This window comes from Vulpes vulpes, chromosome 3 (genome assembly GCF_048418805.1).
Source record: "Vulpes vulpes isolate BD-2025 chromosome 3, VulVul3, whole genome shotgun sequence".
Classification (NCBI taxonomy): Eukaryota; Metazoa; Chordata; class Mammalia; order Carnivora; family Canidae; genus Vulpes; species Vulpes vulpes.
The window spans coordinates 34,776,176-34,788,339 of NC_132782.1; the positions used below are offsets into that span (position 1 = coordinate 34,776,176).

Below are 12,164 nucleotides of genomic sequence, written 5' to 3' on the forward strand. Positions count from 1 at the left end.
AAGCATCTGTCTTTTCATTTCCTTTTCAGCAATTTCTGCATTGTATTTAATCTGCGCAGAATGCTTCTCTGAACAGGTGCAACAATGTTTACAAATTGAAAACCTTATTTAAATGAAACTTAACAACCAGAGACATTTCAATTAACAGGGCGATATTTTATGAGAAGGAATAATTCTAGCATTTGGCAAATCCATACATCGCGTTGCATTTGTGAAATTTAATTATTGGAAAATTAGAGTATAGACATCAAGAAAAACTAAGAATGAAATATGCTTCAAGCATATTCAATATACAAGCACCCAGAGAAACTATAGGGAAAGAGCATTGGTGGGAATATGGATGCATGAAATATTGATGGATATGATAAAATGTCATATTTCATCAAAAATGATTTTAGAATAATATCCCATGTGTCCAATAAAAGTGGTATCTGTGGTACTAGTTTCTTTTCCTACAGTTTTTCTTTTTCCTATTATCAATCACTTGTTGAAACTGATTATAATGGATCCATAATCAATCGGCTGGACAAAAAAAAAAAAAAAAGGCAAAAAGTACTGAAGTTAGCATTATAGTCACCCAAATAAAATTTTAAATAGATAATCTCCTCTAAAACATGAGAAGTATTATAAAATTAGCTCATTTAGAACATGCAACGTTTATAAAATGAAGAGGACTATAGGATTGTCCACTTTGGCTCTTTTACTCAAAATGAGTGCCGTGATAAAGCACCCAGTTCCTACGGGGCCAGGCGGGTAATGCAGGCAACACAAATCTGGGGAAACATGTGGCCTCTTAGGCTGATTGTTTCATTTCCCAATTTGTGATAGCAACAGGCGCTGAAGAAATATTCTTCCTAAGTGCACTCTAGGACAAACAACATGGAAGACTCCTTAATAAAGAATATGGAACGCTGGTAATTGATAATTCAGCCAATTGCTTCCATGGGGGGAAATGTTTCCAGATATCCAATTTTTCACTAAAGTTTGGGGTAAACAGAATATATCTGTGAATTGGATTTTGCCCTTGGGCTTCCAGCTTGCCACCTTTAGTGTAATAGTGAGGACATGCGCTTACTGTTAAAGAGATCCAAAGCCAACTTCTATCTTGGTTACGTATTAGTGTAATGACCTTGGATAAGCTACTTGATTATAAGCTTCATTTCAGCCTCAGGAAAAAAAAAAAAGTTAATAATAGCTGACTCATAAGGATATTATAAATACTAGGTAAGATGAAATAAATATATTTAGCACATCAAGAATCAATAAGTGGTAGATATTTTATAAATTATGCACAAAGTATATATAGTATGCAACTATATGTACAAATATGGTTTTAAATCTAATTGCAAATTCATGAAAAAAGTGCTAATTTCCTCATCTGCTTTACTAATTGACATACGATGAATATTTTTCATGCAATGGATAAAGCCTATCAATGTTTATAATTTCTCTCAACGTATACAAACATTTATTGGAGGTTAATGCAAAAAGCAAAGGTTATTATCTGTTCTTGGAAGAATTCACCACACAAAATTATCTCAAGCACTTATGTTTTGCAGGGGACAGGTACATTAAAATCATTTTCCACACTAAAGCCTAATAAAAGTCATTTGTTATATAGCTTAGGGGATTCTCTTTTGATTGCTTTTTTAGGATGAATATAATAAAAAAATTGCTGATGGGATGTGGACATTTCGGGTATAGATTGGGGACATTTGAGTTATGTTCTGAAAAAAAATGATCAGCTCTTGCAGACTAAGCCAGTTCTAGTAAATAGACATTAGCCACAGGAGTTTCAGTGATGACAGTACCTTCTTAAACCTTGACTGCGATCTGTTTCCAAATATTTCTACTGACATCTCAGATCCTCCAGCTGATCTCATTAGATCCCCCTCTTCAGCCTTACCAGCTTGTTTCCCCTAATAATTAACAAGCTCCTCCTTTCCACGAATGCATGCTTGTCTAAAAAGTTTGAAGATCCTTCTGCTAATATGTCGAACCTACAATCAGAAAATAATACTTGTAACAATAGCTATGTTGATGGAGGACTTGTGTGCTCGATATTAGCTGAGCCCCTTCCAGGTAGTCTCACCAAATCGTCACCAGGGCTCTATGCAGTAGTTCCTTAAACATACCAAGTTTCCTCATCTGCAAAACAAGGCTGAAAGCGGTTAGCTCATTGTCTCGTAAGTTATCAGAGTCAAGATTTACGTATAGGCCTATTCCTAAGGCTGCACCATACTGTCTAAATTCATGGCTTAAAGCTCAACCAAGATGAATGAGATACGGATGGAATAAAAGCTACCATTCTACATGTTAACATGACAGGACCTGGGTGCGCTGAGATGGGAGGATGATGAATCAATCCTAAGATATCAAGCAGGAGAACTAAAAATGAGTTAAGTCTTAATATGTTGATTTCATTAAAGTGTAAATAGTGGGCTCTGTAAGAGATAAGCTACCTCTACACACATATTCCATTTTTAGGCAATAATAGCAGGTGAAAATATAATTAAAAAAAAATAGATAAATTCTAATGACATCTTTTCTATTACCCAAGAGTTCACCTCATTACAATAGGATGTACCCAGTGTTTCTCCCTCCAAGAATTTATGTTGTTAGTGACCATTAGCTGTTTACAGAGGAACTCAGGGATGAGTGTGAGAGTGCTGCCAAGAAACAGAAAGCTAAATATCACTAAAGCTATCAGAAATTAAGAGATCGCATATCCGCAGTCGAATCTCTAAAAATGTAATTTAAACACAGCTCTTCAGGAGCATCTATAGTTGAAGAACAAAGCAGGCTTTATCCTATTTTCCAGCCACTGCGTATATTGTTCATATAATAATTACCTGGAGCGGGCCACCCCAGCTTTCGAACAGCTCCCAAGGAAGCACGCACAACTTGTCAGAGTTAAACTATTTCAACAGTTCTAGATCTACAGAGAAACAGTTTCCTGTGACATAATCCTGAGAAAGATCCAAAGTCCAACATATGGATGAACAAAGACTTAGTTCAGGTAAATCAGGCCTCAGTGATAATCTTTGGGGAAAAAACAAAAACAAAAACAAAAACAAAACCCTCCTATCCTCATCAAAAAAAAAAAAAAAAAAAGTCGTATCTTTTTAGGCAGGCAAACTATTGACAAACCCTGGGCAGCTAATCCACAAGACTCACATTAATATACAGCACGTGAAATGCATTTTCCCTCGGGCAAGGAGAGGAGAATCTATTGCCCATGTCATCTGTTTCTGTGAATACTGAAGATTACAATTATGTTTTGATGTTAATCCAACTACTGCAAATTTCTTGTTGCGAAGCACACTGTGAAAATGTGAGTGACAGTATAAATCTTTTTAAATTGAATTCAACACTATTGAAAAGAGCTGATGTTTTCAAATACGGTTACAAAGCCTCTGAACAACAAGAATAACTCTCCAAATGAAGCAGCCTCCTAGAGTGACCTACTTGGTAAGAAAGACAAATAGGCAGGATAAAATCAAATTCTGCACGTCAGCTATATTGTGTGTGTATTTTGCATTTTTAGGAATAATCACCTCTAACGTTTTGACGTCCTCGTAGGTGAACTCCACGGTGGGAACTCCAAGATGGTTGATGAAATAATCAGCATCACCAGGTATCTGCACAGAACTGACGTTGCTTTCTTGGCACTTAGCTTTTCTGGAACAGTTGAAATGGCTTTTCTGAAAAACATAATTTAAACTGTTAGTGTACGCTTTGCTTCTCGGGACATCCCCAAATCAGTGCTACTCGAAATATGGCCCATCTATCAGCTGTGTGCCTGTCATTCAGGAACCTGTTGGAGATACAAATGGTTAGGCTCTCCCCACCGCCCCTAACTCCTTCTGGAATGGGAACAGGAACCTTCTGGGATAGAGCCCAGGAATAATCCATGTCGTGACACATCCCTGATGGTTCTGATGTCCGCCAAACAGCAACTAGCGCCTAGCACTGGACCAAATCAAACTTTGCTTGTTGTGTTTCAAAGGGATTTTTATCATAGATTTATCATGAACTGCAATGACTCTTTAGTTTGCAAGATTTTGAAATGATGCTGAATCCCTAAAAAAAATTATTTATTTTTTTTTTGTTTTCCAGTAAATTTTTAAAAAATGGCTTTGTGATTGAAGAATGGGGATTCCATTCTTCTTAGAATTTTTTGAATTTATTTTTTATTATTTTATTTTTTTTAGAATTTTTTTAAACCACACAAGAAAAAAAAAAAAAAAAAACAAGAAAAAAAACACACAAGGAATTGTCTCTTGTCTCCATTTATTCTTAAAAGCATATTCCCTTAAGTCTAAAGTATGACACTTATGGAAAAAACATCAATCTTCTCAGCCATAATCAGGAGAAAAGTAAGACATTAGCAATGAGAACATCACATCTAACATCAAGCAGGAAGTACGTGTTCAATACATGTTTGTTATTGAATCCAGCCACCCCCCCACACCCATGTGTCTTTGGCATGATATAATTCCAAAAATACTTTTAAATATAAATGATCAAAGGATTTGGAAATGTGTAGTCCAATAGTTAGAAAGTGAATTGTCCCAACTTTTTTTCAACTACAGGGCTAGATTTTTTTCAACATACAATAATGTTTTAATATCTCCTCAACTTTCTTTGAGGACCTAATATAAAAATCTTCACAACAGAGTTAAAATCGACTAAAATGGAAAGCCCGTGTGAGTGTTTATAAATAAGGCAAGGTTTCAAATATCTTGAGTAAGGATAAAAACCTAAAGTTTTTATAGTGAAGCCCACCAACTTGCTTCTTTGGAAACCCTGATTTTCTGAAAAGAGGGTTAATTCTCTTTCACTTTCTGATATATTCCTGAGGCAAAGATTCCTGAAAGTTTTAGATCAACCTGGGACAGTTTAGACAGAGTCTCAATCTTCTCAAGTTAGAGCTCCCCATATGTACTGGATTATGAAAAGCAAAGCAATTGTATCATGTACAAAGTTCCAAGTACTTTTGACAAATCCAGCTCTTGAGAGCTGGCACCTTCGAAGGTATTTGTGCAGCCCCGACAAGATTTTTTTCCTAATTGAATTTGAATGCCTTGGTCAAGCTGGACATTGACCGACACCCCCGCCGCAATCAATTCTTGCGTTCTTTGCTTGCTCTTCCAGTTTCACAAACCAGTTCTTGTTTCATCTCCGCCTTTCACCAGCCCAGGACATTCTTTCTGAAGCCATTGCAGATACCCTAGCCTCTCTCTCCTCGTCGTGGCTAATCCCATTGCATAGCTTTAATATTTTCCATTTCTGTGATTCCTTCTAGCTACATCATTACCTATGCATTCTCTGTTTTTCAGCCAAATCGAAAGGACAATATCCAGCCTTGAGGGTCCCTAAAATACTTCCACATACTTTCCCCTATTCTGGCTTGTTTTACTACACCCATTTGTTAATGAATCTACCTTTTCTTTAAAGGTTTGTATTGCTACCTCTGTGACCTATAAAAACTCCCTTTGTAAGCCAACAAAGATGGCACCAGAATGAGCGTTATTTAGAATGGTTTTTAAATTGTATTTTGAAGGTCGGGATCTATTAAGCTACATCAATGGTCCTAATTATTGACTATGCAGGGAGGGAGCCAAGCGTTGCGTGGCCTGGATGGCTGGAGCCCGTAGCTGAAGTGCTCAGCTGGGGAACCTCCTTGTTGGGATCAAGCACAAATGAAGGGTAAAAGATTCAAGAAAGCCAGTCCAAAATTTGAGGATGAGGGACAATGCCGTTTCCCCTGCTCTTACCTAGCAAGCCCAGACCTTCCCTGTAGAGGACTCACCTCACCAGCTCATACCATTTCTCCTCACTTTGTTTCTCTGCCTCTGTCTCCCACCACCTCATCCTCTACTGACTATTCCCCTGTGATTTCACCAGTGATGAGAGGAGGAACCACCGTACCCTCAGGCCTCTGCTTATTTTGTTCTTTAGTGTTTTGTTCCTAGCTATTCACAGAGTTAAATAGGATTAAAAAAAAAAAAAAACCCAAAACCAAAACAAAACAATTTTCAGATCATATTTTTCCCCCAAGTCATTTCATCTAGGGATCTCCCTTAGGAGAGGAACACTCCTGGCATAGAAACCTTATTCTCTCAATCTCTTCATTATTCATTACTTTAAAATCTAGGCCAAATGCATAGAATTTAGGTGATCCTAAGCCTGCATCCTATCTTAAGTGAACAGTTTTCTCACACAAGGCCTTAGTGGATTGTAGTTGATCTACATCAGGTAAGAGATACTGATCTAACCCAACCCCCGTGAACACTTAATCTGAGAGGGAAGTAGAAAGAAATGTTAATATCTTTCATTTTATGAGAAGTTAGCCACCATGGGAGAGAGAAGGTTGGTAACAAATTTGTGCAGGTCAATTAATCTTTTAAATTTATTTACAAGGCTGAGTAAATTCAAATTAAGTATTTCATCCAAGGAGTTCAAAATGCTCCATACTTAATGTTTGATAACAAGCATTTTTATTACAGTTCATAAAATAAGCAAGTTCAGGCAATCGCCGTGGTTATGTCACTTGTTTAATTTCCTACCACAAGTCTACTGAAGACCTCAAGTGAAAGCACCATGTCACTCCTAAAGCTGTATGCTTGTTGCAAGTAGACTTTTAGGGCGAAAGGCACAACCTCATAGTAAATGATCACAAAAATGAAATATAAAGAAATTAAGTCAGCATTTGCCTTAATTGAATAGCGATATCAAGGCATATTGACAAGTTTCTAAAATATTTCAAAATATGTTTAATAATTCAAACATTTTCGAGGCATCTGGGGGCTCAGTGGTTGAACATCTGCCTTTGGCTCAGGTCATGATCCTGGGGTCCTGGGATCGAGTCCTGCATCAGGCTCCCTGCATGGAGCCTGCTTCTCCCTCTGCCTGTGTCTCTGCCTCTCTCTCTCTCTCTCTCTCTCTCTCTCTCTCTCATGAATAAATAAAATCTTAAAAAAAATTAATTCAAACATCCTCTCTCTTCCATGCTTTGCTTTCCCCTGTATACTTAAGTATTCACTCAATATTCTTAGGAAATCTAGGGTGATTTACTTATTCAAATAGCAAGTGTGAGATTCAAAATAAAAGTACCACATGCTATACATACATGTTGTAATAAAATCAAATAACTTTTTCATTTCAATAATATTATGTAACTCCGGTTGTGTAGAAACAACCTACCCCCCTGGTTTTCCTGAATTTCACGACACAGTAATGTTCCAATCCTGATAATGATGCCTATGGGTATTTTAAAAATGATTTCTCATTTTTAGGCACTGAGATGATTAATTGTATGCGTCAATTTGATTGGGCCACTAGGTACTCTGCTATTATTCTGGGTATGTCTGTGAGGGTGTTTTCAGATGAAGTTCACACTTGCACTGGAAGACTGACTAAAGCAGATCACTCTCCCTAATGTGGCTGGGCCTTACTTCACTCCGTTTCAGGCTTGATGAGAGCAAAACGGCAGACACCCCCCAGTAAGAAGGAGCTCCTCCTGTCTGACATTAGCTGGGACATGGGTCTTGTCTTTAGACTCAACAGAAGCCCACTCACTTCTTGAGGGTGAAGACTGCTGTTTGGGGGACGGGAATTTGTACCATCAGCTCTTGGGGTCTCCAGCTTGTCAACTGCAGGTTTGGGGACTTCTTCATCCTCATAATCCTGTAAGCCAACTCCTTGTAATAATTCTCTTGTATATATTCTACTAGAATATATGTATTCTATATAAAATAACTATTTTATATATTTATATAAATATTATATATATATATATATATATATATATATATATATATATTTCTCTGGAGAACTGTGACTAATACAGATACTTTTAGATGTTAGATCACCTTTTTAAGAAATTTTCATCACAACCAGTAAAAAAAACTGTAATCAATAGTGGTGAGACGAGCTGGGGATTTTTTTTGTTTGGTCAGCTGGAAATAATTTCACAAAATTGTGTTACATTTTTACTTTCGAACTTATTAACCTGCTCCCAGGCAATGTGAACATGGAAATACTTAAGGAATCATAGAGAAATGATTGCATTTTGAATCTAGACCCCAGCCTAAAAATCTGAAAGCCCAGGGAAAGCACAAGGTTATTATCCTGAGGTCCACAGAAAGAATTTAGGAGATCTACAAACTTGGTGGACCAAGAAAAAAAAAAGAAAAGAAAAAAAATTTAAAAATGCATTCTTTTTTCTATTGATGCTAACTAAAATTTAATATCTCATTTGAATATCAAGTAGGCAGTAAACCCAATAGTATTAGTAGTACCTGGGACTTTTTGACCAGATAAAATCAGGCATTTTTATATGACATTTCAGTTGTAAAAAATGCATTAATAATTTGAAAAGATGGCAGTTGTAAAACATTTGGTTGGATTTTGGTGTTTAATTTATTAACTTAAAAAAGCTTACGTACCATTAAATACAAATTTATGCATTTTAATACTGAGATAATTGGAGTTTGCCATAATTAGTTTCCTTTGTAAAGGAAACTAAAACCTGCAGGTTTTAATTTAAGCATTTTAAAACATTACTTCTGAGAAGGAGTCTATATACGATAGATCAGTTTATCGAAGTGGTCCACAACGGAGAGCTCTCCAAGCAAAACAGTTTCATTTAACACATTAGAAAACTGAAGTCCCAAATCAATAGAATTAGAATTCGATTCCAGATCTTTTTCATTCTAAATGCAATGCGCTTTCCTCTCTACCATGCAGATATACCCAGCACACAGATCACATTAATGCAGGTGAAAGTCTTGATCTTAAATTTGCTCTTTCTGGGATTGTGGGTGTCTTTTTTTTATTTTATTTTATTTTTAAGAATTTATTTATTTATTTGAGACAGAGTGTGTGTGTGTGTGTGTGTGTGTGTGTGTGTGTGTGCAGGGAGGGAGAGGGATAGAAAATCTGAAGCAGACTCCACACTGAGCACTGAGCTCCGAGCTCCACTCAGGCTCGAGATCATGAGCTGAGCTGAAACCAAGAGTCAAACTCTTAACTGACTGAGCCACGCAGGCCCCACTCCCTTTTTAAAAATCACATTATAATCACCGGATGTGGTTGAAGCCAACTGCACATCTGTGGCACTTCTTCAATGTTTATTTAGTTGCTGTGTGCAGGCCATGAGTTCCTCGCTTACTGTGATTGCATTTATACACCAGTTCCCCACGTTGCTACCTATCCACGTTCCTCATGACCCATACAGATCTCACAACTCCTTACAGATCTCCTTTAGTTTATCTTTGAGAGGAAACAGGAAGTTATACTTACTGACTCTCTTTCATATTTTAAACTGGAAACTTACTTAAGTCATCCTTAACGCCAGCATCTGATAATGAGTTTCTAATACAGAGAATATATTTTCAAATCGTAAACGTTTTTAAAAATCTTATTAAAGATTAAATTGAGTCTGGGGAGAAATCAGCTTTTTTATCATTTATTTTTTTTTTCTAATGGAAATTTTCAACCCCATAAAACAGGATTTTCAAAATCTCCAGTATCTCAAGGTTTCTGCAAAGGTTTAATCGCCTACTTACAGAGTATTAACAAAGTATTTTCAGCTTTAAATGGGGCAGCACTGCTATCCCTCTAATATACACAAGTAGAATTGCCAAAGTGCAAACAGTCTAATTCTCATCTCATTCTATTCATTTTTAAAACTTTAATCTTGTTACCAAATATAGAGAAATATTACTTCATGTTTTAAATGCTTCAAATTATATTTAAAATGTATTTGTCCAGTAAGGAGTTCTTTAAAGAGTGCTCTGTAACGGTGAAAATAGAGAATGAAGACAATTACCCTTGTTCTTACTCTAACTTGTGTCTCCTCCCCCAGCCCCATGTCTACTCCATTTCCCCTTCCTCTTCTCTGGTTAATTTAAGATTCCTGACCAGGGACCCCTGGGTGGCTCAGGGGTTGAGCATCTGCCTTTGGCTCAGGTCGTGACCCCGAGGTCTTGGGATCTGGTCCAACATCGGGCTCTTTGTGTGCACATCTCCCTCTGCCTGTGTCTCTGCCTCTCTCTGTGTCTCTCATGAATAAATAAATAAAATCTTAAGAAAAAAAAAGGTTCCTGACCAATAGACACATCATAGTTGAAAATCTATTTCTTTCTTTTCTTTTTTTTTTTTCCCCTTCTCCACTTAAGGCTTTTGTGTAACAATAAAAAACAGGTGTGTTATTTTAAAACCTTAAAAAATTCACATTTCAATCAAACTGTTGGGTTTAAATAAAAATCTCCACTAAAATAATAAAATAGTATCCACCCTATGGTATTTTGTACCACGATACATTGCAGATGAATCCATTACTTAAAGGTAGAAAGCTAAATCATAAAATATGGAGGAAACAATGGAAGATCATTTTTAAAAAGCCTAGAGTGGGAAAGACATTTTTGAGTATGACAACACACCCAGAGAATGATTAAAAAAAAAACATTAATTACCCCAACGACATAAAATTCTCCTCCATGTTTCTTGCATGACAAAAATTATCCTAAAGATAATTGAAAACCTGGGAAAACATAGTTATAATTAATTCCCTAGAAATATGGCTAGTTTCTGTAACACATAAAACAAAAAAAACCTGAAAAGCCAATAAAAAATAGTCAATGAATATGAACTGGCATTTCACAAAAAAATAATTATAAATGTCTTTGATGGATAAAAGATACATAATGTGTCTCTTATTTTTACTTTATAAAATGCTTTGGCAAGTTTGATTATGGGCTGAGTTGTGAAGGATGTGGGAACTGTGGTGCCTCCCACGGCTAAAGAAAAAAAAGACTGTTACGAATCCTATGAAGGTTAAATAAATTATATCCCATCCAAACAATGGAACAATATTCAGTATTTAAAAAGAACAATGAAGCAACTTATGCACTGGAGATACACAATCCCTAAGATATAAATTTTGCAGGAAAAAAAATAATATGTGGTAAAATTCTATATGTTGTCATTTATGGTAAAAAACAACCAGAAAAACCATAACTAACCATAACTATAACTGCTCTCATACAAATGGTGTTTGCCTCTGGAGAGAGGCACTGGCGAGAAAGAACAGCTTAGGAGGAAGACTTTTTATTGTCTGCCTATTTATTTCTTTTGAATTCTTTTTTATTTCTTTTGAATTCTAAATCTGTGATTGAATCATCTGCCAAAAATAAATGCTAAATTTTTCAAATCTCCTTTATATTATATACTCTGAGTTCCCAATTCTAAGATTCCCAGATTGTAAATCAATTTTAAAATAGCTTTTGTTGGATAGCAGGAAAGAAACGAACCACGTACGAGATCTCTCCCAGTTTCAGGGAGGCTAGCACTGGTACAGAATGTCTAGGTACAAAATTGAGAATTGTATCACCAACAACCATTTAATATAAGAAGGTCCATTTAGGACCATGGGAAATGCATGTACCACTGGGGAGGCGACAGATATAAGGAACAACCACTTGTTAGGGGCCAACCCGTTCTCTTATAGGCAGATTTGGGAATGGATAGAATAACACAAGTCCTCGGCTGGGAGAGGGGTCACTCAGGTCGGCACTCAGATACCCAGGAGGGCCCGGGAGGGAACAGCCCAGGTGGGGTGGGGGAGACTGGAAACCCACTCATTGCATAAGCATGATCTCCTCGAGGACTGGTCTTATTTACACGGTTGGTGTGTGCTGTATTTTCTAGACAAGTATCAACTTATTATCAAAATACGCTAAACACGCACCATCAAACTACGCCACCTTACTTTCTACATGGAGACATTTACATAAGGGTCTACCATTTACAATCAGACATCATATTAGATCATAACTCTACCCTTTGTTAAAAGCTTTGTTACCATCTAGGGACCCAAGGAAGACAAACAGAATGGTGGGCAGGATTTCTAACTAGATCCTTACATTGGTGGCCCCTCCCCTGCCCACCTCTACCCTCCGTCTAGTTAGTCATCCCCCTTCCCTCCCACTCAACTATGGAAATAAGAAAGGGGTTCCTCGTTTGTACAGGAAGAGCTGGTAGGATGCTGTTGAATCAATTCAACTAAAATTACCTTCTGGTTTAAGAAAATGGTGACTTACTAAAAAAAAAAAAAAAAAAAAAAAAAAAATCCGCACACAAGGAGACTCCATAGA

General features: G+C 36.7%; 1 protein-coding gene across 4 annotated transcripts in view; it reads right to left on the reverse strand.

Annotated features, from left to right (window-relative positions):
- NAALADL2 (N-acetylated alpha-linked acidic dipeptidase like 2) overlaps window positions 1–12,164 on the reverse strand; it is an 878,960-nt gene that overhangs the window by 185,647 nt on the left and 681,149 nt on the right. For all 4 annotated transcript variants that reach the window (XM_026007770.2, XM_072752176.1, XM_072752175.1 and 1 more), the window contains one exon: window positions 3,558–3,704. In XM_026007770.2, the coding sequence (XP_025863555.2) occupies window positions 3,558–3,704 (147 nt within the window). The remainder of the gene's footprint in view (window positions 1–3,557; window positions 3,705–12,164) is intronic.